At 36.2% G+C, this 27,751-nt stretch overlaps 1 protein-coding gene across 1 annotated transcript in view; it reads right to left on the bottom strand.

The window, feature by feature from the left end:
• The window catches only part of LOC148951598 (uncharacterized), a 154,014-nt gene that overhangs the window by 75,329 nt on the left and 50,934 nt on the right, over positions 1-27,751 (bottom strand). Inside the window, exon 6 of the mRNA XM_089091157.1 lies at positions 2,220-2,318. Coding sequence (XP_088947283.1) covers positions 2,220-2,318 — 99 coding nt within the window. The remainder of the gene's footprint in view (positions 1-2,219; positions 2,319-27,751) is intronic.

Genomic DNA, 27,751 nt, shown 5'->3' with positions numbered 1-27,751 from the left:
TAAAGCTAAGTTTTAAAATTATTAAGTTTCACTTGGTCGGTCAGACTTCATGAGATTGGGGATACCGCCCTTGATTGCTACATTCTTTATCCTCAAAGTTTTTAGAGATATCAGATTTAGCTTCGACAGTCAGATTTGATGAGAATAGTGGTAAGACCCACTTCCCCTTAAGCTACAGTCTCTGATCGCTACATTGTTTATCATCTAAAGCTACTTTTTGACAAGCATCAATTTTGCTTCGACAGCCGAACTTGATAAGAGTGAACTCCTACCCCCTTAAGGCTATTCATCTTAATCTTTTACTCACTACTATTTATACCATGTCAAAAGTAGCGAAGAACAGCCGTAGTATAAGATTTTGTGATCTATAAGTAAATTTGATTAAAGTGTTTCAGTGGATGGCCAAAATTAGATCTCACCAATAAAATTTTAGCCAAATTTTTGTCTTAAGTTTGAATAGTAAAACCGTAGCACTGTAGATAAATAACATACCAATTACTTGTAGAGGCAAAATTTGCAATAAAAGGTTTTATTTTTTAAAAAAGGAAGTATTTGATTTAAGTGTTTCAGTGCATGGCCAAAATTAGATCTCACCAATAAAATTTTAGCAAAATTTTTGTCTTAAGTTTGAATAGTAATATACCTCGTACCTTCAGAAATGTACCTCGCTAATTAACTGACCATAGATTATAAGCCCTATAGAAGCTTATAGTGCCAAATGTTTTGGTATATCAAAGGTTGCCCAAAAGTTTTTTCCCCTTTCCTCAAAAAACAATTTTAACTTCCTTGTCCCTCCCAATTTTCCCTCCTCATAAGGAATAGTGCCATTAAAAAAGACACTAGAAAATTCAATGTTCGATTGAATAAGCCCAATACCAAAATTCGGCAGCCAAACTATCCAAACAAAGCAGCCAGCAAAACTGTTTTTTCTTGGGCCTTGTTCAGAACCATTTTTTTTTGGGGGGGGGGAGAAAATTATTCCTATGTTTGTAGCCTTTTAGTCCAAGAACTTAAATACACAAATTTTGGGCAAACTAGGAAAATAATTGTCGTTCTTTTTTTTTGGGGGGGGGGGGGCACACCCTGGAATTTTTTCTACCTTAAATACTCCTTGACCAAATGACACACGTCTTGGAGTTCTTTACTGATAAGATAGAAAGTTTTTCGATTCATTTCGACCACCTACTCCTTTAACAGCAAAATAATCAATCAATCCTTTTGATTGATTGAATCAATAAATCAAATCCAAAGGAAAATAATCGGTCCTTTTGAACTAGAGAACGATCCTTGAAAGTTCCAATTCAATCACACACCCAAAATCAAATAATTCCCAACTTTTACCAGTATAAAACATATGTATAGATAATTAGCAATTTGCATTTTTAATGGATTCTTGCCCCAGGAGTTGTGGAGTCGTAGGATCCCCGAAGGCATATTGGACCTTTCCATTATTTTGAATAAAATGGCTACTTCAGAAATTTTGATCAGGTGTCTGGGGGGAGAAGGGGGTCGAAGAACGAAAAAGGATAGGGCGGGGAGTCTGATTGCATTCCAATAAATTTTAACTCGTAAAAAAGGAACTAGAATTTTTATTTCTAATCAAACGAGACCCCTCCAAACGTCCTTGCCCAAAGAAGCGGTAAAAAAATAGTGTTGCCTCTAGCAAGCGCATTAACATGTGTAGAACATAAGGCATCATACAGTTCAAAAATCATTTACAGTTTTGTACAGTTAAAATCTTTGCTCAAACTGCATACGCGATAATCCCGCAAAAATAAAGAAGAATGGAAGACCCAGGAGTCCACAAACCTAGGTAAGCAGGATTTGAGCATAGACTACAGGGTGGACTGTGAAAGAAGGCACGCCAGCAAAAACACGTTAAACATTAGAACTTATAATCTAAAAAAAAAAAAAAACTGCCACTTTTTTCGTTGAAACACTTTTTTTCAACTCACTGCTCCACTTTGGATGACTACAGAGTTATTGCATTCCCTACCCATCCCAAAATATCAGCAAGCGACTATGAATCTGATCCCAACCAATAAAACAACAAATTGTATTTTGTATAATTACTAAGCAGTCTATGTTTGTTCGTATAATACCCCCCTCCTCCCCCAAAAAATATAACAAATAAACCATGCATAAGGCATCGAGAAATTTTGCAGTAAAGTAGAAAGGCGAAAATAGCAGCTTAATAAACACTGTTTAGTTAAACCTACCTTATGTCCTTTCATTTTTTCTTCTAGGTTTTTCCACTTCCTTAATTCCTCTTCATCGTCAGTAAGTACTGCTTCGTTGTTCTTTAAAATTTTCTTTCGCTACAAATAAATATTACCATCACACAACATTTAATTATCATCTTAGCCCTTTCAATTTGACATCAGCCACAACATTCAAGAAGCCATTGAAACAGAGAACTGATTTTTAAATTAACTTATCCATCTCGTTTCATGCCACAAGAGAATAGAGATTTCTGTTTCCGTTTACACTCTTTCAGAGACTAAGCAAATTAGTGCTACGCCCAATTAAATAGACAGTTATCGGATATAAAGGTAAATAACAAGGGTGAATAAACTCTAACAGTCTAACTCAGAAAAATTAAATACTACCCAATCTTTGAATAACTCTTCTTTTTCCGTGAGCCTATTTGAAATAATCAATGGTACTTATGTATTATACCAAACACCGTCGAGAAGTTTGCTGAGCGCAAGATGACAAATCGGTTCCATAGCCACAAAGACAAATAACGGGTGACCGAATGAATTGAATTGTGAAATTTGGGCTATATATTAGAAAATTAGGGTGGGGGTGGGGTAAGGATACGTTATAAGCACATAAGGGTACTAATGTAGGTAATTTTCTCTTATAGCGATTCCACTCAAGAATTACGCTCTGCAAAACTCGAGAACAAACCTAGAACCGGTTTTTCATCTGTCTGTATTAAGAGATAAATAGCTTACGCTCAGTGAAAAACAAGTGGTGGGTGACAAAATACATTAGACTTACATAATTTGGGCTATATATTTGCGCATTAAGGTGGGAGGTGGAGGTAAAGTATTTGGACAGCATGAAGTTAGAAAACAATTCTTACTTCCCAATATGCAACAGAATTGTAGCTGACACATTTTATATACAGACCGCTATACTTTACCCCCCCCTAATGTGCAAATGTATAGCCCAAATTTGTTTCTAAAGTATTATGTTTATTAGGATTAACCTAACTTCATTTCTTGAGTGGGGTCACTATAACAGAAAAGTACCTTTATCTATTATAACAAACACACTCAAGAAGTGAAGTTAGGTTAATCATTATGAAATATTTCAAAACATGATGAAAATATAATACTTTAATTCATATAATTTGGATTATACATTTGCACATTAAGGGGGAGAGGGAAAGGTAACCTTTCCTTAACTTACCAACACACACCCCCACCCCTAATGTGCAAATACACAGCCCAAACTATACAAGTCCAATGCATTATGTCACCGTCATTTGCCTTTGTGGCTATGAAACCAGTTTTCTCAGACCTTGCTCGACGGTGTTTGGGATAATACATAAGTAGCCTATCCAATCAATTTATTTTCATTAGTCGAATATACAGTAACTTCCCATTCCCAGAATAAATGAAATACGACACTTAGAATAATACTGCTAAGAAACAGCCCACACGGTCCCCTATGGACCCTCCCTAGTTGTGTCAATACATTGCCTTCTGTTCGAATATCAATGAAACAAAGAAGTTTATAAAGCCGGTTTATAAATCTGGACCGAATTACAACCTGATGAGGGGATTACCAATAATATTAGCTGCTGTATCAGATTTTATAAAATTTACAATGTTTTCTTTATGTAATTTTTTAATGTTGACAGTAAATATTTACCTATAATCAAATAAACTATGATTTGTCAAGGTTAGGATTTAATTTATTAATTGCACTAGACTGCGCTTAAAAACAAAACCTATGTGTGCTCTTGGAAACTTCTCTGGTAGTTTTTATAAGACTCTCTGAGACCTTAAAGTACCAAGGACATCAAAACCCCCCACGGCCTATCTAAGATCCATTCATATCTTAAAAACAACGATTCTCTAGGGTCTTTCTTTTGGTAGTTTCAAAATTGTGAAGTTTTTGGGGAAGTACCATGTTTTTGACAGTGTTACGACGTTCAACCATGAAAATAAATATGCAACACTAATTAGTTAAACTTGACAACGCTTTTCATCCGTAGAAACTCAAAGATTAAAAATCTGTTGATTTTTGAAGTCAAATACAACTTCAAAAGAAAGTAATACCTTCTCAAATAGTTTCGTTCCATATGTTTTTGGAAGTATTTTTTGCTGATTTTTCGCCCATATTTATTTTTTCTATTTGGGACCTACTATTACCGAACATTTCATAACTGAATTTGAAGGTCTTTTTCATTAAAACTGGATTCCCAATTGTCCCTAATTTTTGTATATACTATCTTTATATGTCAGCAATAATTTTATATGTATGTATATTCTCAAAAACGGCTCCATATTTTTTCGGGAAAATTAGTATCTTGGGATATTCTTGTATAAAAAAAAAACGATCTAGATAGGTCAGAAGTCTGAGAATACATTATACAAGCATTTCTTATAACATCATAGAAGTATTCTCTTACATGATGTCATGCACAGCATGATTAAGAATATTGGTTGTACAACGTATCAATTAATTACATATTATAACGCCTTTTGAAAAACACCAGAAACGAATTTTTATAGTTTCAGTTACTATAAATGATGATTCTTTGGAACCAACTCCTGAACTATCAAACGTGATAAGATGTGAAATTCGACAAACAGGACCATCAATTGCGACAGCATCAATACGGTCAGCTAAAGCAAAGGCCATTACTAAATTGTCTGAAGTAATAAAAATCCAAAAACGTGGCAAAAATGAAAACGAAGAGCAAAGACACGGGCGGTTAGAAGATACGCGAAAACGACACTTGAGCGTGTTAAAAATGAAAATGAAGAGTAACGACACACGGTTAAAAGACATACGAGAACGAAGAAGTGATATATTGGAAAATGACATTTAAGAGAGCAGCGAGTCAATAAAAACCAACCAGGGCATCGAGAAATCAAAACGTTTCAGGACAGACAGTGATGGAAATGATTATTGAGTCCGATGTTTTGGCATGGATGATGTCATGGGCACATATCTGACCTTTGTTAAAAAACAAAGGTTTGGCGATATGTATTTCATAATGACGAAAGATAAGCCGAGGTGTAACGGAGCAAACAAATTGAAAATGATAGTGACGATGATTGCGTTTTGGATTTTGACATGGATAAGGTCATTAATACCAACCATAACTTTGAAAATCAAAAATATGGACTAGGTAAATCATTGGAAGTTTTTGTCCCACAACCCAAGTTTTCCTCCCAAGTAGAAATAATGGAAGGAAGAACGGATTTGATTACTTTAGTATGAATATTATCTGGATCAGATGACAACAAATTCCTCCATAGCAATTCCAGTAATTACTGTACCACACGTATTGTGGACGATTTGCACAAAAGATAACATAAACAGTGCTTTTTGCGCAAATTTTTCCGATGCCATACACTAATCCAGTGAACCTTACGATTACATGAAAAAATACATTGTAATTTAGGCAGGGTACGTCATAGATAATTCATTATTACATATGTGGCTTCAAAAGACAATTTAAAAAAACACCCCTCGGGATTCATATGTACAACAGAAGCCTTGTTTTCAGGCCACGCACATCTACCACAGAGTTCTACACGGGTTGTGCAGATTATCATTTTGAGTGCCGTGTTCAACACAGGCGAATGTCTTCTCAGAACCCGTATTCAACCATGCTATTATGGCACGCTATAATTTTAACGAAGCCGTGTCGAAAACGGTGGCCGGTGTTTACCCTCCCCCCCCCGTGGAGAGTAAGTGTTTCCAAATTTGAGAATTTCATTTGAGTTTTTTTTTTATTTCCGTAGGGGGAAGGAATTTTGGTACTTGTGTATTATGTGCCACTCACTCAAGTTTACGCTGTGTAAAATTCGAGAACTCACCAGTTTTTTCGTTAGTTTCTTAGTTACTTTAGAAATAAATTTGGGCTATATATTTGCATACTAGAGGGGGGGGGGTAAAGTATAGCGGGTCTGCATGCGAAATGTGTTTGGTACAAGTATTCTGCATATTAGATAGATAGATAGAGAAGTGTATTTTAAAGCCAAATATACAGCCATGAACAAAGTAAAATATCAAAAATGAAAGGCACAAATAAAATAAACTTTGATCAGCGATCATCATAAAACACTTGAATGAAACACTACATTAACCTAATAATAGTAGGCTATTTAGTACTTGAAAAAACGGCCATTGAAAAAAAACCCTTAAGACTTGGAAAAAACACTCAAATGAAGCATTACATTTACTTTATACTGATTTTTTTTTTTTAGTTAACAAGATTTCCAGATACTTCACTATTCTTTTGTAATTTTTTAGTGGCTATATACCTAGAAAGAATTAAATTCTGACTTTAAAACTGTAAAAATACTTTACTCCCCAGGTAAATAGCCCCCCCCCCCCGTCGAATAGAAGGCTTTCTAAATTTGAGAAATTTCATTTGAGTTTTATTTTTTAATTTCCGTAGGGGAAAGGAGTTTTGGTACTTGTGTATTATGGGCAACTCACTCAAGTTTACGCTGTGTAAAACTCGAGAACAAACCGATTTCTTCGTTAGTTTTTTTTTTCAGCCTAGCGCGAGACAAGACAAAGAAAGGTGACAGAATATATGGGAAATATATAATTTGGGCTATATATTCGCATATAAGGGGGGGGGGGGGGAATGTATTTGGACAATTTGAAGTCAGAAAACAATAGTTTCAAGGTATGGCCACTAAAAAATTAGAGAAGAATAGCGAGATATCTGGAAATTGTGTTTACTAAAAAAAAAAAAAAAAAAAAAAAAAAAAAAAAAAAAAAAACTGTATAGAGTAAATGTAATGTTTCATTTAAGTGGTTTTTCCAAGTGTTAAGTGTTTTGTTTTTGATTTTTTTTTTATGACCGTTAGTAGTAATCTAGGTTATACTTTGCTTACTCTATGTTCCATCCTGTGTTATTTGTCCCACTTTACGTTCCCTGACACCTTTCCATGGCAGATTTTTAGTCTAACTATTGATTCTGTTGTCAATTTAATATGGAATTGTAAAAACCCTACCTAAAAAGTTTCTAGGCCAACCAAAAATGTTTCTGGGCCAAGCAGACAAGTTGTTGCGTCAACTATAGTTTTCTAGACCTTTACATTCCATTGCACCTTTCCAGAGCATGTACCTATAGATTTGGGGCCTTTACGTTCCTTCCTGCTATAGCAAGGCTGGTTTGGTGGGTATAATCTGGTTTGGTGGGTATATTCTGGTTTTGTTTTTCAAAGAGAGTGAGTATTTGACATTTTTGCAAAAAGGGATAAGGAATTCGCAAATTGAACACTATGAACGATATTAATTAATGTTTTGAATAATAGGAGTGTGAATGATTCTAATTAGTGATTGTATGAAGGTGGGGAAAAAAAAGGATTAAACTGATTAACAGTTAAGGTAACCCCGAAGGGTTTGTTGGCTCAGGTAATTTGTTATAAATTTTAAACAACATCAGTATATGAAAATGACTAATGACGATTGAATGACATTGTGAGTTGACCTAGCTTCACCTCTCCGATGTGTAAATTTTGGAGGTAAAATCAAAAATACTCAGAATCGAAAATAAATGGGATCTGCCTCAAGGGGAAGGCTCAGAGGCCCTTCATTCCCCCATTTCTGAGGGCAGAGGAGGGGGGGGGGCGGGTCCATAATTTTCTTACAAAAAACTAGAGTTTACGGTCTAAAACCCTTTTAACTCAGATTTAAAGAAATGGTTTTATTTTTCGATCCAAAAATAGACTTCAGTTTCAGATTTGAACCAGAGAATTGTATTTTCCATAATTTTCTTACAAAAAAATAGAGTTTACGGTCAAAAACCCTTTTTTAGCTCAGATTTTACGGAAATAATTTTATTTTTCGATCCAACAATAGACGGAAGTCTCAGATGTTAAACAGAGAATTGTATTTTCCGTAACTTTCTTACAAAAATATAGAGTTGAAGTTAAAAAAAACCCTGTTTATATTGGGTTTTATATACATAGTTTTATTTTTCGATAGAGAACTGTAATAGAGTGTATGATATCAACCACAAAATTTTATTATTCATAATTTTCTTACAAAAAACTAGAATTTACGGTCAAAAACCCTTATTAGCTCAGATTTTACATAAATAGTTTTATTTTTCGATCCAAAAATAGAATTAAGTTTCAGATTTGAACCAGAGATTTGTATTTTCCATAATTTTCTTTAAAAAAAACTAGAGTTTACGGTCAAAAAACCCTTTTTAGCTCGGATTTTATAGAAATAGTTTTATTTTTCGATCCAAAAATAGACTAGTTTCAGATTTCAACCAGACAATTGTATTTTCCATAATTTTCTTACAAAAAACTAGAGTTTACGGTCAAAACCCATTATTAGCTCAGATTTTACAGAAATAGTTTATTTTTCGGTCCAAAAATAGAATGAAGTTTCATATTTGAGCCAGAGAATTGTATTTTCTATAATTTGCTCAAAAAAAACTAGAGTTTACAGTCAAAAACCCTTATTAGCTCAGATTTTACAGAAATAGTTTATTTTTCGATCCATAACTGGACTTAATTTTCACCTATGTGCCAACGAATTGTATTTTCCATAATTTTCTTACAAAAAAAATAGAGTTTACGGTCAAAAACCCTTATTAGCTCAGATTTTACAGAAATAGTTTATTTTCGATCCAAAAATAGACTCAAGTTTCACATTTGCACCAGAGAATTGTATTTTCCATAATTTTCTAACAAAAAACTAGACTTCACTGCAAAAAAACCCCATTAGCTCAGATTTTATAGAGATTATTTATTTTTCAATCCATAACTGGACTTATTTTTCACCTCTGAGCCAACGAATTGTATTTTCCATAATTTTCTTACAAAAAAAACTAGAGTTTACGGTCAAAAACCCTTTTTAGCTCAGATTTTATAGAAATAGTTTAATTTTTCGATCCAAAAAACAACTAAAGTTTCAGATTTGAACCAGAATCCAACTCTTGCATTTCATGACAGAAATTCAAAATGAACTTCGAAAAATCATGAGAATGTAACACTGACAAGGTAAAACAAAACAGTTCACTACTAAAATATTCCAACTGTTGCATTTCACAACAAAAACTCAAAATAAAAATAGTAAAATTAAGAGAATGTAACTGTGATAAGGTAAAACACAACAAAACCCTACTGAATTATTCCAACTCTTGCATTTCAATGAAAGAAATTCAAAATGAACTATGAAAATCAACAGAATGTAACTGTGACAAGGTAAAGCACAACAAAACACTACTGAAATATTCCAACTCTTGCATTTCACGACAGAAATTCAAAATGAACTTCGAAAAATCATGAGAATCTAACTGTGACAAGGTAAAGCACAACAACTCAATACTGAAATATTCCAACTCTTGTATTTCAAGGAAAGAAATCAAAAATGAACTATGGAAACCAACATAATGTAACTGTGCCACGGTAAAGCACAACAACACACTACTGAAATATTCCAACTCTTGCATTTCATGAAAGAAATTAAAAATGAACTTCAAAAAATCAGGAGAATGTAACTGTGACGAGGTAAAGCACAACATGTCACTACTGAAATATTCCAACTCTTGCATTTCAACGCAAGAAATCCAAAATGAACTTTGAAAAATCATGAGAATGTAGCTGTGACAAGGTAAACCACGACGAGACACTACTGAAATATTCCAATTCTTGCACTTCGCGAAAGAAATTCAAAATGAACTTTGAAAAATTAAGAGAATGTAACTGTGACAAGGTAAATCACAACAAAACACTACTGAAATATTCCAACTCTTGCATTTCAATGATTGAAAATGAACTATGAAAATCAACAGAATGTAACTGTGACAAGGTAATGCACAACAAAACACTACTGAAATATTCCAACTCTTGCATTTTACGAGAGAAATTCAAAATGAACTTCGAAAAATCAAGAGAATGTAACTGTGACAAGGTAAAGCACAACAAGTGACTGCTGAAATATTCCAACTATTGCATTTTACGAGAAAAATTCAAAATTAACTTAGAAAAATCAAGAGAATGTAACTGTGACAAGGTAAAGCAGAACATGCCAGTGTTGAAATAGTCAAACTCTTGAATTTCAAGTCAAAAATTCAAAATGTACTTTGAAAAATCATGAGAATGTAGCTGTGACAAGGTAAACCACGACAAGACACTGCTGAAATGTTCCAACTCTTGCATTTCACGAAAGAAATTCAAAATTAACTTTGAAAAATTAAGATACTTTAACAGTGACAATTTAAAGCACAACAAAACCCGAGTTGAATATTACAACTCTTCCATTTAAATGAAAGAAATTCAAATGAAATCATAAAATCAACAGAATGTAACTGTGACAAGGTAAAGCACGACAAGACACTACAGAAACATTCAAACTCTTGTACTTCGCAAAAGAAATTCAAAAATAAACTTCGAAAAATCAACAAAATTTAGCTGTGACACGGAAAACTAAAACAAGTCACTACTGAAATATTCCAACTCTTGTATTTCACGACAGAAATTCAAAATGAACTTCGAAAAATCATGAGAATTTAGCTGTGACAAGGTAAACCACGACAAGACACTACTGAAATATTCCAATTCTTGCACTTCGCGAAAGAAATTCAAAATGAACTTTGAAAAATTAAGAGAATGTAACTGTGACAAGGTAAAGCACAACAAAACACTACTGAAATATTCAAACTCTTGCATTTAAATGAAAGAAATACAAAATGAACTATGAAAATCAAAAGAATGTAACTGTGACAAGGTAAAGCAAAACAAAACACTACTGAAATATTCCAACTCTTGAATTTTACGAGAGAAATTAAAAATGAACTTCGAAAAATCAAAAGAGTTTAACTGTGACATGGTAAAGCACAACAAGTCACTACTGAAATATTCATACTCTTGCATTTTACGACAGAAATTCAAAATGAACTTCGAAAGATCAAGAGAATGTAACTGTGACAAGGTAAAGCACAACATGTCACTACTGAAATATTCCAACTCTTGCATTTCAAGACATAAATTCAAAATGAACCTCTAAAAATCATGAGAATGTATCTGTGACAAGGTAAAGCACAACAAGTCAATACTGAAATATTCCAACTCTTGCATTTCAACGAAAGAAATTCAAAATGAACTTTGAAAAATTAAGAGAATGTAACTATGACAAGGTAAAGCATAACAAAACACTACTGAAATTTTCCAACTCTTGCATTTCAATGAAGGAAATTCAAAATGAACTTTCTGAGTATTTTTGGTTTTCCCTTCCAAAATTGACCCTCCCCCTCCCCTGCTCTCAGAAATGGGGGAACGAAGGGCCACTGAGCCTTCCCCTTAAGGCAGATCTCGTTTATTTTCGATTCCGATTATTTTTGGTTTTCCCTCTAAAATTGACCCCCCCCCTCCCCTGCCCTCAGAGATGGAGGAAGGAGGGGCCTCTGAGCCTTCCCATTGAGGCAGATACCGTATATGTTCGATTCTGAGAATTTTTGGTTTTCCCTCCAAAATTGACTCCCCCTCCCCCCTGCCGTCATAAACGGGGGAAGGAGGGGTCTCTGAGCCTTGCCCTTGTGGCAGATTCCCTTTATTTTCGATTCTGAGAATTTTTGTTTTTCTCTCCAAAATTGACCCTCCCCCTCCCCTGCCCTCAGAAATTGGGGAACGAAGGGCCTCTGAGCCTTGGCATTGAGGCAGATCCCATTTATTTTGAATTCTGAGCATTTTTTATTTTCCCACAAAAATTGACCCTCCCCCCCCCTCTCCAGCCCTCATAAATGGTGGAAGGGAGGGGCGCTGAGCCTTCCCCTTGAGGCAGATCCCATTTATTTTCGATTCTGAGTATTTTTGATTTTCCCTCCAAAATTGACACATCGGAGAGGTAAAGCTAGGTCAACTCACAATGTCATTCTATCGTCGTTAGTCATTTTAATAGAATGATGTTGTTTAAAATTTATAAAAAAATAACAGAGTTAAAAAACCCATAGGGGTTAACTTAAATTTTAATCAGTTTAATACTTTTTTTCCCCGCCGTCATACAATCACTAATTAGAATCATTCAAACTCCTATTATTCAAAACATTAATTAATATCGTTCATAGTGTCCAATTTGCGAATTCCTTATCCGTTTTTGCAAAAATGTCAAATACTCACTCTCTTTGAAAAACTAAACTAGCCTATACCCACCAAACCAGACTATACCCACCAAACCAGATTATACCCACCAAACCAGCCTTGCTATAGCAGGAAGGAACGTAAAGAACCCAAATCCATAGGTACATGCTCTGGAAAAGTGCCATGGAACGTAAAGGCCCAGAAACTTATAGTTGACCCAGAAACTTGTCTGCTTGGCCCAGAAACATGTCTGGTTGGCCCGGAAACTTGTCTGGTAGGTTTTGTATAATTCCATGTTCAATTGACAACAATAGCAATAATCAGTCTACTAAACTGCCATGGAAAGGTGCCATAGAATGTAAAGTGGGACAAATAACACAGGATGGAACATAGAGTAAGCAAAGTATAACCTAGATTACTACTACCGTTTTTCCAAGTATTAAGTACTATTATTAGATTAATGTAGTCTTTCATTTAAGTATTTTATGATGATCGCTGATAAAAATTTATGTTATTTGTGCCTTTCATTTATATTATTTTACTATGTTAATGGCCGTATATTTGGATTTGAAATCCACTCCTCTATCTATCTATCTAATATGCAGAATAATTATACCAAACACATTTTGCATGAAGACCCGTTATACTTTATCCCCCCCCCAATTAGCTTATCTATAGCCCAAATTTATTCCTAGAGTAACAAAGAAACTAACGAAAAAGCTGGTGAGTTCTCGAATTTTACACGGCGTAAACTTGAGTAAGTGGCGCATAATACACAAGAACAAAAATTTCTTCCCCTTACGGAAATAAAAAAAAAAAGAAATTTCAAATATGGAAAGCCTTATTTTCCATGGGGGCATTTTTCGGGGGGGGGGGGGGGAAACGCCTATAACCGTTGAAAACGCTTGAACCCGTAAGATTAAATAGCTTTAAAGTTTTGCTGAGTTGAACACATAGAACCTGAAAACAATTTTTGTCCAACCCGCTCAAAGTACGCTTCAAACCCGCTGCCTGAAAACACAACTAAAGTTGGGCATGCTTTGTGGGAAACTTTCAGAGAGGTAGGACATAAAACTTAAATTTAGTACTCGACTTTTAATAGAAATTGACGCTGACCTTTTACTTATCTTGTATGTTAAAAAATCCAGAGAAATAAACCAAAAATAATAAAGTTTTTATAAAAATTTTGCTTTCATAACAAAATATAGCAAGTTGTAATTATGAATTTTCATTCAAGTTCTAACTTAGCATGTATTTTAGCATTTTCTTTTTATGAGCGCAAGTATATTTCTCTGAAATCTAAGATGTCGTTAAGATTTAGGGAAATGGAAACTACCTGGGAGAGTGTAAAGAGGGAAGCTTTGAACAGGTTGCAGTGCAGGAGAAGCGTTCATAGCTGTTATGGCCTCAGGCGGCTTGGAGCTGCGGTGAGTTGTTAGTAGTAATAGTATATTTTAATTAAACCAAATATACTGAGCTCAACATAGCTCTGAGCAATCTATTTCATCTGCAAATTTTGGGCTTAAATTTAAGTAAGAATTTTAGTCAAATATCTGAGAAATAAACCAAACGAAATGAAAAACATAAATAAAAATGACTCTGGTGCGGTCATCGGTCATACCTTTTTGCGGGTTGTGGGTTTTGTAGCTTATGCAGTAGAGCTAAGCTAAAAACGCTGTGTTTCACCTAAAAATACTGAGTGGAGGACACACCAAAGCATGTTTTGAATGATATTGAACCTTTTCAGTAAAAAAGCAGTGGCGTCAATCGTGGAGGGGGAGGAAGGTTGAATGTGTCCCCTAGATTTCGAAAAATTCCTTTGGCAGGTATTTTCAAAGAAAAATATTAATTTTGGGGATATCTTTATGGAAAAATATCTTTTTATTAGTATTTTTATTGAAAAATTATAAATTTGCCCCCCCCTCCCTCACATAAAATACATTTTACCCCTGCTAAAATTTTTGCAAATTAACGCAAACGGAAAAAAGTCTTGTACGGCACCTCATTTTCAGGCTTTATCCTTGTCATTAATTAAAAAAACTTTTTCCACAAAATAAGTTTTTCAAAGAAAAGTAAAGAACTCCATTAAAGAAAAAATGAGCAAAAATAAAATCAAATAATCTACCAAGCGCGAAACTACCACAAATTAGCATCGATAAATAAATGAACCCCAAAACGAACAGAAATTACAATAAATAACCGAGTCAAACTCAAAACGAGCAGAAATTAACATAAGTTGGGCGCAAAACCCCTATGCCTTCCCAAGGCCAGAGCAAAATTTGCACTTTACTGAAAAATAAATGTTTTTACTTTTATAACTTTAATAAATCAAACAATATTGATAACTAAATATCAGCATATGTATATTAAACTGCCAATGCACATTCATTTCTATTTTTTCAGTACAGGGCAAATTTTGTTCTGGCCTTGGGAAGGCATAAAGGTTTTGCGACCAACTTATGTTAATTTCTGCTCGTTTTGAGTTTGACTCGGTTATTTGTTTTAATTTCTGTTCGTTTTGGGTTTAATTTATTTATTGATGCTGATTTGTGGTAGTTTCGAGCTTGGTAGATTATTTGATTTTATTTTTACTCATTTTTTGTTTAATGGAGTTCTTTACTTTTCTTTGAAAAACTTATTTTGTAGAAAAGTTTTTTAATTAATTTCTGTTCGTTTTATATTGACATAGTCTTTTCAGGGAAAATGAAAATAACACTTTAAATCTTTTTGTTTTTTAAGACTTTATAGTTTGGCCTGCTATTTGTATGCTGGAGAAAAATTTTGCGCAATTTGTATTATCATAGACCCTTTTAAAAATCTGGATATCAATAGTGCTGTTTAAATTAGCTTCATACCTCCTCTAGTTGACCTGAAATGGAAAACTTGATACCATTCGCAAAAAAATATGTTTATTTTCTTTGATAGCTTGGATACACTTAAACTGTTTTGATTTAGTTAAATTTTAAGAGCAGAAGTAGCCTCGAAAGTTTGAACATAATACCCTCAGTCGTCCTTGGGATACTGCTGAGATGCCTTATTGGGAATTAGCATTATCACAGTGCATTTTGATTTAATCTGAAGGCAACATTTAGTTTTTAAACATATTGGGCAAATGGGAGGGTGAGAGTGGAAGGGGGATTAGTTGCCCTCCAACCACTTTCGACTATCAAAAAGGGCATCAGCCCTGTCTATTTTCAATCGAATGAGCCCCTTTCGAAGTTTCTACGACAACTCATTTGATACAAAGTGCCCTGGTCTAAACAACAATATCAACAAAAAATATTACTAATCACTTTCGACTATTAAAAGGGCACTAGCCCTTTGAATTTCAAATCGAATGAGCCCTTTTCCTGAAGTTTCTACGACAACGCCTACTATAAAGCCTTATATGCCCCCAGGGCATAACTTAAAACCCTTGCCCTGAGGGCTGTGGCGGAGTATCCTCCTCAAAAACATATTTTCTATCTGTAAATCAACTACGCTGAACAAAATAGCTATCTCAAAATTTTTATTGGATGTGTTTGGGGGAAGGATCGGCATGGGGGGGGGCTAGTAGCCTTCCAATCACTTTCGACTATTAAAAAGGGCACTAGCCCTTTGAATTTCCAATCAAATTAGCCTTTTTTGAAGTTTCTACGACAACACCTTCTATAAAAACCTTATATGCCCCCAGGGCATAACTTAGAACCCTTACCCTGAGGGTTGTGGGGAGTATCCTTCTCAAAAACATATTTTCGATCTGGAAATCAACTAGCCTACGCTAAACAAAATGACTATCTCAAAATTTTGATTGGATGTGTTTGGGTGACTGATGGACGTGGGGGGGGCTAGTTCCCCTCCAATCACTTTCGACTATCAAAAAGGGCAGTAGCCCTTTGAATTTCCAATCAGATGAGCCCCTTTTGAAGTTTCTATGACAACGCCTTCTATAAAAACTTTATATACCCCAGGACATAACTTAAAACCCTTACCCTGAGAGTTGTTGGGGAGTGTCCTCCTCAAAAAAATATTTTCTATCTGAAAATCAACTAAGCTGAACAAAATGACTATCTCAAAATTTTGATTGGATGTGTTTGGGGGAATGATGGCCGTGGGGGGGGGGGCTAGTTGCCCTCCAAACACTTTCGACTATTAAAAAGGGCACTAGCCCTTCGAATTTCCAATCGAATGAGCCTGTTTTGAAGTTTCTACGACAACGCCTTCTATAAAAACCTTATATGCCCCCAGAGCATAACTTAAAACCCTTGTCCTGAGGGTTGTGGGGGATTGTCCTCCTCAAAACATATTTTCTATCTGAAGATCAACTACGCTGAACAAAATACATATCTCAAAATTTTGATTCTATGGGGTTGGGGTAATGATGGGCGTGGGGGGGGGGGCTAGTTTCCCTCCAATCACTTTCGAGTATTAAAAAGGGTACTAGCCCTTTGAATTTCCAATCGAATGATCCATTTTTTAAGTTTCTACAACAACGCTTTCTATAAAAACCTTATATGCCCCCAGGGCATAACTTAAAACCCTTGTCCTGAGGGTTGTGGGGGAGTGTCCTCCTCAAAAACATATTTTCTATCTTGAAATCAACTACGCTGACAAAATGCCTATCTCTACGCTCAACTACGCTGAACAAAATGGCTATCTCAAAATTTTGATTGGTTGTGTTTAGGGGAATGCTGGGCATGGGGGAGGGGGGCTAGTTGCCCTCCAATCACTTTCTAGTATTAAAAAGGGCACTAGTCCTTTGAATTTCCAAGCGAATGAGTCTTTTTTGAAGTTTCTACGACAACGCCTTCTATAAAAACCTTATATGCCCCCAGGGCATAACTTAAAACCCTTGTCCTGAGGGTTATGGGGGAGTGTCCTCCTCAAAAACATATTTTCTATCTGGAAATCAGCTACGCTGACAAAATGCCTATCTCAAAATTTTGATTGGATGTGTTTGGGGGAATGATGGGCGTGGGGGGGGGGGGGCTAGTTGCCCTCCAATCACTTTCGACTATTAAAAAGGGCACTACCCCTTTGAATTTCCAATCAAATGAGCCTGTTTTGAAGTTTCTACGACAAAGCCTTCTATAAAAGCCTTATATGTCTCCAGGGCATAAATTAAAACCCTTGCCCCGAGGGTTGTGGGGGAGTGTCCTCCTCAAAACACATTTTCTACCGTGAAATCAACTACGCTGAACAAAATGGCTATCTCACAATTTTGATTGGATGTGTTTGGGGGAACGATGGGCGGGGGCGGGGGGGGGCTAGTTGCCCTCCAATCACTGTTGACTATTAAAAAGGCCACTATCCCTTCGAATTTCCAATCTAAAGAGCCTTTTTTGAATTTTCCACGACAACCCCTTCTATAAAAACCTTATATGCCCCCAGAACATAACTTAAAACCAGTGCCCTGAAGGTTGGGGGGGAGTGTCCGCCTCAAAAACATATTTTCTATCTGGAAATCAACTATTCTGAACAAAATGGCTATCTCACAATTTTGATTGGATGTGTTTGGGGGAACGATGGGCGGGGGCGGGGGGCTAGATGCCCTCCAATCACTTTCGACTATTAAAAATGGCACCGGCCTTTTGAATTTCCAATCGAATGAGGCTTTTTTGAAGTTTCTACGACAACGCCTTCATTAAAAACCTTATATGCCCCCAGGGCATAACTTAAAACCCTTGCCCTGAGGGTTGTGGGGGAGTGTCCACCCTTGCCCTTGGATGTGTTTGGGGGAATGATTGGCGTGAGGGGGGGGGGTCTAGTTGCCCTCCCATCACTTTCGACTATTAAAAAGGGCACTAGAACTCTCGATTTTCAAACAAATGAACCCTTTTGAAGTCTCTATGACGAACCCTTCTATATGAAGTGCCCTGCGTTAAAGAAAAATAAAAAAAAATAATAAACTGTACACTGTGTCAACATTGATCTTATATGCCCTCAGGGCATAACTTAAACCCCTTGCCCTATGGGTTGTGGAGGAGTGTCCTCTTCAAAAAAATATTTTCTATCAGGAAATCAACTACGCTGAACACAGTGGATATCTCAAAATTTTGATTAGACGTGTTTGGGGGAATCATGGGCGGGGGGGGGGGCTAGGTGCCTTCCAATCACTTTAGACTATTAAAAAGGGCACTAGCCACTCCAATTTCCAATCGAATAAGCCCTTTTCGAAGTTTCTACGACAACTCCTTCGATACGAAGTGCCCGGGTATGGAAAAAAAATTGTGCCCACACCGTTCTTTACTTAGGCAGCGCTACCGCGTTGCCTATGATTAGCCAAAATCCATTTGTCTAAATATATAAAACAAATTTTTGTTTTATTCTTTTAGTGACACTTAGGTTCATTACTTGATTAACCTTCTGAGAAAAAAAAATAATGTAAAATCACAATTAATTATGGAGTTTACTTCATAACAAAAAGAAGAAGAAGCATATCTCCTATATCTATAATGCAGGGTCATCACGAATGTGATGGCATCCAACTGAGGAGCAATACTCCCTAAAACTATGTGTTAAACATGAACAATTTTCGGCAAATGTAACACAAACATCGTGTTCTTCAATCTTAGCTTCTGCACTGAACTTAACTACACTAATCACTGCGTGATCAAATGCCCAAATTTTCGATATTATACGGGTTGTTTCGCTCTATAATAAATTCCTAAATTTAGGCAACCTCCTTTTTTTATTTTTCCTAATAATATATTATTCTACTTTCTCCGAAAAAATTAAATTTTTAGGTCTATTAAAAAAAGAAACGACGTAACTCAGCTTTTTAATTTCGAGATTTAAAAGTTTTATTTTCCAGATAAATCTGTGTCGACTAGTTTTCATTTCATGGATGTCTGAAATATATTGCGTAGATAATTTCAGAGACCACTCTGCCCCTTTCTATGACGATAAAATAAAAGTTCAAAATAGGGATAAAATCCTTTATAATAGAAAGTGTATAGAAATTCACAAAAATACCAGATATTTTGGTCACATATACAGTGACCGTCATCAGTAGTAAAAACCGTCATCAGAGTTTTACTACTGAATACGGTCACTGTATATGTGACCGAAATATCTGGTATTTTTGTGAATTTCTATACACTGTCTATTAAAAAGGATTTTATCCCTATTTTGAACTTTTATTTTATTGAAATATATTAAATAAATATATATAATACCTATGGTGCCGCCCCTCCCCCCATAGCAAAGAAGCAAATGAGGAAATGGGTAATTAGAGAGCAACGCGTTTGCTAATGTCTCACGGAGAAATACTAGCAAGCTCTGCTTCACGTTGCCTGTGGCATTAGAAAACTTCAGAAATAATTGATTTGTTCAAGATGCAACATGAAAATGGATACAGTGAAAACAGCTTTATATGAATCTCTTTATCCACTAAATGTCTGTTTTTAGCATATCCGAGTATCGGCTGAATAGTCACAGGTCTGACATAGAGACAGCGTTACACGATCAATCCTGCGCTAGCAATATAATATGACTAGGACCCTTACTACTTTAAACCAAGTTTGGTTGCGATAAACCAATCCCATCTACCAGACAAAACAACAGAAGTCGATGAGGAAATTTGTGAAGACAGTGAATAACACAGTGAATAAAACCTAAGCGGATATTTTGATTATACATGCAACAGCGCTCATCAGCGAAATACAATATAAAACCAATAAAAAGAAAACAACTTACTCAAAAAATCTCATTAATGATATAAAATTTTAAAACTAAAATCACAAATCAATTTTGGAATAGTCTCAGCTTCCTCCCCTCACAAAGTTTCGTACAAATCTTCAATCATAAAAAAAAAAAAAAAACAAGAGAAAATAATCTGTTTATCCAATTAGGTTGTATTCACTTTGTTATTCACTGTCTTCACAAGTTTCCTCGTTATCTTCTCTTGTTTTGTATGATGTAAAGGCGGTGTGGTCTCGTCAGTATTTACGTGAGATAAGATAAGAGATAAGATAATATCTATTTCCAGAAGGCTATCACAAGCTTCGCTTCATATGTCCAAAAAGAGAAAGCAAAACAAAGAAACAAATAATACAGCAAGACAAAATTAAAAGAAGCATCAACCAAGAATAAAAATGGTCAATAAAAACTTGATACAAAAAAAGGAAAAAAAATTTAAGTCCAAAAAGTAAAATGAACTTCATGAAATTAATGGCAAAACCAGAAACAGAAAGAGTTTCTTTCCTCCTCCCTAAGGTAAAAAAAAAATAATGCAGAATTCATATTCTAAGTCAAAAAACACTTAAAATTATGTCATATAAATGTCAAAATGAAATATTTACAATTAAAGAAAGGATTGTACCAAAGAGTAGGTTAAAAAGGAAATAAAGGATAAACAAGTATCACAAAAAATGGGCAAAATAAAAGTGACCAAAGATAAAAAAAAAAGGTGGGACATAAAAATGATCAAATAAAAAAAAAAAACATAAAATGTTAGTTGTATTTTCTAAAGTTTTTGTACCTCTATAATTTCAAATTCAGGAACTATAGACATAACTTTTTGAGAACTTTTACATATAATGGAAATAAAGGATAAACAAGTATCACAAAAAATGTGCAAAATAAGTGACCAAAGATAAAAAAAAAAGGTGGGCTATTCCTATGCCAACTCTAACCAAAAAAACAAATAAGGGTATTAGGAGTTACTCTTGTATTAGGACATATAAAAATACTAATTCCTATAATACCTAATAAACGGGTGAAATTTTTCCGGAACCTCTCAGCAACGGCATGGATCGGAGAATACGCTGGGATTGCCAATGAGGCTTAGCGGGGGAGTCGGGGTCAAATGGGGTCGTAAAAAATCGGGGAAGATCTCCTCAGTATGGGGATTAGAAATTGCAGATTTTGCAAAACGCAAACAAATTTGTTCCCTCTTTTCCTTTAACGTGGTAATGCGTGTGGATTTAAGGAGTATGGGATTTTCCTCTCTTTGTAGATGATCCTGAGCAAACGGTTTGGGACCGACTCAATTTTATCGCTAACTTCACTTTAAAGTTGCGAATGCCAGGCCAGACATGCATATTCCAATAGCGGCCTGACAAATGACCAATAAACATCGAGGGAATGCATCTTAGGGCAATTAAATTTGTTTATAATATGAAAAGTGAAACATTTGCTTGTTTAACAGTATTTGAAACATGCATGTCCAAATTAAGATTATTTGAAATTGTGACATCAAGGAGTTTAACGTGTTTCACTAGCATTTCGGGTGGGATAGGGTCTAGGAAAACGGGAGTGGATTTCTAGAAATTTATCGTCATTATATTTTATTTACCAAAATTTACTTTCATATTTAGATTCTTAGCTTCATCCGAAATACGGGTTAGGATTTCGAGGGGTTACTTTTAATATTCCTGTGACATACGTCAAGGATCGACAAGTCATCCACGTACTTCCACCTATGGGGGAATTCCTTACCAATATTGTTAATCATAACTCGAAATAAGAGTGGTTCAAAAAAGGTTCCTTGAGGAATTCCACAGTAAATAGGGAGGGGGTTAGAGAAAGTATTTTTGTATTTTAAAACTTGAGATCTATTTGGAAGAAAGAATATAACAATATTTACTAAGAGAGGATCAAGCACAAAGTTAACCAGTAGCGAACGAATTAGGGTGCTGTAGTCAACCAAGTCAAAAGTTTTTTGGATATCAACTAAGACAAAGTTTAGCCAAACATTTAACTTCTCAAGATTATTTACGATGGCATGTACTAAGTGCAAAAGGTAATGGGTGGTGGATATCTACCAGAATTTAAGCAAACAATTTCTGCCCGGGAAATTTCACTTTTTTGGGTGATGATGAATGTCGCCATTCCATGGATTGTTGATTTGATTCTCACCCATTTCCTTACCATTCCATCACTCATAATGTTTTGTCCGTAAACCTCACAGATCTCACGATGAATATCGATCGGTTTTACGCCTTTAGCACTAAGAAATCGTATAACCGCCCGTACTTCACAATCGGCGGGACTCACGATTGTCGGAGGCATCTTAAACACTCAGAAAACAACGTATAAAAAATCAGACTGTAATGACGTCAGTGCGTAGACAATAGATGTAGGTAACCAGCGTGCATGCGCAGAACGGCGACCGTAGCACTGTGGCGGCGTAATCGTAAAACGGTAGGCTACTTACTTAAAAAACATGTCTCGTATATATAAAAAAAAAAAAAAAAAAAAAAAAAAAACATGATTGACATTTTTTCAAGCTTCGTAATTTTTTTTTTTTTTTTTTACAGGACCTGAGCTCATTAGACCTCTAAACTAATTTTGCCTTATTATTATACTGAAAAAGGAGACGCCCAATCTTAGATGGTGTTGTTTGTCAATAGTAACACCAGTTTCCACTACTGTAAGTTACCCATACTCTTGAGATTGGACTTTAATTTGAATTTTTTTTTGTTTTGCTTAGATAAATTCGTCTTATTTTAATTACTTATTTAAGTACTAAATGGTTTTATTTTTTTTCAGAAAAATTGTTGTAAATTTCGAAAACTAAAGGAAATCAATTTCACAGCCTTCATAAAGGAGAAAATCTAAAATTTGTATCTCTTATCACTTCCGAGCAACAGAGTTCTGATCATGAGAAAAACAAATCTACAAAAGCAATAGTATTGCTCCAAAACACAATAAGGAAGAAACTATGTCTCCCACGCAAACAGTGGCAAGCGGAAACAACGTGTCCTGACCTTCCAAAAACGGTGACGATTTTTTCTTCCTTATGCAGAGAGCGGAAAGAACCAAGAAGTTTGAAAAGAAGTGGAAGTGAAAACTTGAAGTACTAAGGAGGCTAAAATTGAATGGGATCTTGATTTATCTAAAATTCGAAAATTAAATCTTTAAATTATTTAAGCGGAAACTAGTACAAGTAGGGCCCCGCCGATATATCGGCCGGCCGATATAGGGGTCATGGCGCCAGATTTCCTCAGGTAATTTTTCTTTGTCCAGTCTTAGTGGGCGGAGCCACTAGCGAAGTCTGATCATGGTGAAGAGAGCAGCAGAGGTGAGTCAAATAAAGTCAAAGTATATTTGTTTTCAATACTTGTCATTACACAAGTGAAGCAGCAATGTTTGAAATGTATGGTGAGTTCAAGAACGTAAACTTCTGCCAAAACAACTAAAATGAATACAATAAACCATGCATTTCTGTTGAATGAACTTTCACTCGCGTTTGTGAAAGATCCAAGAATCAATCGATTAAAACCATGATATCCAGTAAGGGGCGCAGCTAGGGTGGGCGGAGTTCAAAAATGCCAGCACCACGTGCCAACACCTTGAAAAATTTACATATTTACGTTTGAAATTTAGCTCATATGTCTACATTTGTCAGCATACTGGACAATTTTGTCGACACATTGATTAAATCTCTACTCCTAACTTAATACCCTAGCTGTACCCCTGTATTCAAACGAAGGAGAGTAGGCACAGCAAGTGTGATTGACTGCATGTTGGATAACATGCTTGCAACTTCCACAAGTCAGGAAGAAGAGTCAGCAGATAAAGGTGATAAGGAACTGGAAAGGTATATGCGTGAGGCTTCCATTGACTGGAAAAAGCTGTCCGTTACAGTGGTGGCGAAATAACAGCAGTCGTTTTAACTCGCGCAACTTGATCGAGAGTATCTCTGCTGTCCGCCCTCTTCCGCCCCAAGCGAAAGAGTTTTCAGCACAGTTGGGAACATTTATAATGTTCTGAAATGCTCTGAAATGAGACCTTCGTTTGTCATTTATCAGAGGCAACGCTCTAGCGTTGCCTATAGCAAAGGCCATACGGCTCCAATGTTTTATTATTATTATTTTTTTTTTCTCAGAGGCACTTTATATGGAAGGGGTGGTCGTATAAACTTTAAAGGCGACTCATTCAATTGGAAATCGATAGTTCTAGTGCCCTTTTTAAGGGTCAAAAGTGATTGGAAGGCAACTAACACCCCTTCCACGCCCACCATTTCCCTAAACACATCCAATTAAAATTTTGAGATGGAATTTTGTTCAACGTAGTTGATTTCCAGATAGAAATTATATTTTGAGGACCCCACAGCCCTCAGGGCAATGGTTGTAAGTTAAGCCCTCAGGGCATATAAGGTTTTTATAGGAAGCGTTGACGTAGAAACTTCAAAAAAAGGCTCATTCGATTGGAAATTTAAATGGTTAGTGCCTTTTTAATAGTCGAAAGTGATTGGAAGGCAACTAACAACCCTTCCATGCCCACCATTTCCCCAAACACATCCAATCAAAATTTTGAGATAACCATTTTCTTCAACGTAGTTGAAGGTTCTGGAAATGATATCTTTGAGCAGGACACTCCCCCCACAGTCTCCAGGGCAAGGGTTATAAATTATGCCCAGGGTCCATATATGGTTCTTATGGAAGGAATGCTCGTATAAACTTCAGAGAAGGTTCATTTGATTGGAAATTGAAAGTTATAGTTCACGTTTTAAGCGTCAAAAGAAATCGGATGGTAACCAGCCCCCCCCCCACGCCCTTTGTCCCCAAATGAAGCCGATAAAATTTTGAGATATCCATTTTGTTAAAATAGTTCAATGATCACATAACAATAACCCCAGTATTGACAAAACCCCCACGGGCTCGGGGGCAGGCGTTGTAAGTTATGCCCTGGGGGCATATACGGTTCTTATGGAAGGAATGGTCGTATAAACTTCCGAGAGGGCTCATTTGACTGAAAATTGAAATTTCTAGTTCACTTTTTAAGAGTCAAAGGAGATCCAAGGTTAACCCCCCCCCCCACGCCCGGTTTTCCCAAATGTATCTAATAAAAAACTTGATATAGCCATTTTGTTAAGCATAGTTCAAAGATCATAAAAAAAATCCGGTGTCGACACAACCCCCCAGGGCCCTGGGGCAGGCGTTGTAAGTTATGCCCTGAGGGCATATATGGTTCTTATGGAAAGGAGGCTCCTGAAAACTTCAAAGAGGGCTCATTTGATTGGAAATTGAAAGTTCTAATTCACAAGAGTCAAAAGAGATCAGAGGGCACCTAGCCCCCTTCCCCCACCTCCACGCCCTTTTTCCCTCAAACCCATCCGATAAGAACTTTGAGATAGCCATTTTTTTTAAATAGTTCAAAGACCATGTAATAAAAACTCCGGGTCGACAGAGCCCCCCAGGGCCTGAGGGCAGGCGTTGTAAGTTATGCCCTGGGGGAATATATAGCTCTAATGGAGCGGATGGTCTTAAAAACTTCAGAGAGGGCTCATTTGATTGGAAACTGAAAGTTCTGGTTCAGTTTTTGAGAGTCAAAAGAGATTGGATGGCAACTAGCCTCCACCCCACGCCCCTTTTTCTCCAAATATATCCGATAAAAAATTTTGAGATAGCCATTTCGTTAAAAATTGTTCAAAAGTCAAATAACAAAAACTCAGGTGTCGACAAACCCCCCAGGGCCCGGGGGTAGAAGGTGTAAATTATGCCCTGGGGTACACATGATTCTTATGGAATAGATGCTCGTATAAAATTCAGAAAGGGCTTATTTGACTAATCATTGAAATCTTTAGTTCATTTTTTAAGAGTCAAAAGAGATCCGAAGGCAACTAGAAGCCCCCCCCCACGCCTTCTTTTTCTAAACCCATCTGATGAAAAATCTGATATAAACATTTTGTTAATAATAGTTCAAAGGTTGGATAGGAAAAACTCCGGTGTCAATACAACCCACCCAGGGCCCGGGGGAAGGCGTTTTAAGCTATGCCCTGAAGGAATGCATGGTTCTTATGAAAGGGATGCTCGTATAAACTTCATAGAGGGCTCATTTGATTGGAAATGGGCTTACAATGGCCATTTTTTGAAAAATAGTTCAAAGGTCAGATAAAAAAAAAACTCCGGCGTCGACACAACCCCCCAAAGCCCGGGGGGCAGGCGTTGTAAGTTTTGTCCTGGGGCTTTATTGGGTTCTTATGAAAGGGTTTCTCGAATAAACTCTCACGGTTCTAGTTCATTTTCTCAGCGTCAAAATAGATCGGAGGGCAACTAACCCCCCCCCCCTCAACGCCTTTTTCTTCCCCAAAGCCATCCGATAAAATTTTGAGGTGGCCATTTTGCTAAAAAAAAGTTTCAAACATCAGATATTAAAACTCTGGGCTCGATAAAACCCCCCAGGGCCCGGGGATAGGCGTTGTAAGTTATGCCCTGGGTGCATATATGGTTCCTATAGAAGAGATACTCGTATAAACTTCATAGAGGGCTCATTTGATTGAAAATAGAAAGTTCTAGTTCACAATTAAAGAGTCAAAAGAAATTGAAGGGCAATTAGCCCCCCATGCCGTTTTTTCCCCTAACCCATCCGATAAAATTTTGAGATGGCCATTTTGTTGAAAATAGTTCTAACATCAGCTGATAAAAACTCCGAAGTGGACAAACACCCATTTTTTTTTTGCTTTGATAGAGTTACTTTGATACTTTGAAGAACAGTTGATTTTGAACAAAAAGTTTGATTTTGAAATAAGGTATTTTGAAAAACTTGAAAATTTTTGCAATCAAAAACGAACAAAAATTATTTAAAAGAAAAACTTCGCTTCCTTGTCAATACCTCTCTCTTTACGCTAAAGTTTTTTCAGTACTTTCAAAAGAGATATATATTCTAATTAAACGGCCTTTTAGTCCAGTAAATCTACGGAAAAATCGACGATCTGGGACAAATTTGCAATATAAATGATTTTTACACAATTTTGTAGAGATAAAAATTCTTTACAGCATACCAAAAGTCCCCAAAAATATCCAGGGCGGAACTGGGTGAAAAAAAGGGGGGGGGAGGGGATAATCCCAGGGAAAACTCGAAAATCTACAACCGGCAGTTTTTGATGCTGAGAATGGCATTCCTGATGCTCTTGGGTCCAAGAAGATCAAATACGAGTTTTTTTAATGCTATGTAAGAAGTCGTTCCCCCGTTTCCCCACTTACAGGGGGGAAAGAGGGGGAAACATAGATCCTGTACAGCAGTTTACGAGACTTGTTTTCTGGAGCTTCCCAGTGCGAGAAGAATGACAATGTTACTTTGATTGCTCTGTCATTCGCCTTTCCCCCCGTTTTCCAGTTACTAGGGAAAAAGAGAGGGAAATCAAGATATCCTCTAAAAGGAAACGGTAGTCAGACGGCTCAACAGAATTTGGAGAGAAGACAAAGGTCTATCGACTATGTTTTAAAACCCTCTAACACCGTTTTTACGAGAGTTTAATATCATATTCCCTGGTGCTTCTCTTTTCCTGTTTGCTGGAGATTCACTACCTACTGGTAGGTCCAATCGGTCAAGCAATAATGCAGGCTTGCCGTCCCCGATCTTTGCTCACTCCTTTACAAGTACACCTTGGAGTCCAGCTATAACCGGAATCTGGTTCACGTTTTCTCATCGACCAGATGAATAGGCTAGGTTTTTCTACTTCTTACTCTGAAGTCCTTCAATTCGAGCGTTCTGCTGCAGTAACTCATGGTACAGAATTT

Source organism: Artemia sp. Qi Xiang Cuo, chromosome 6 (assembly GCF_049724085.1).
Source record: "Artemia sp. Qi Xiang Cuo chromosome 6, ASM4972408v1, whole genome shotgun sequence".
NCBI lineage: Eukaryota > Metazoa > Arthropoda > Branchiopoda > Anostraca > Artemiidae > Artemia > Artemia sp. Qi Xiang Cuo.
This window is presented reverse-complemented; position numbering and strand designations above follow the sequence as displayed.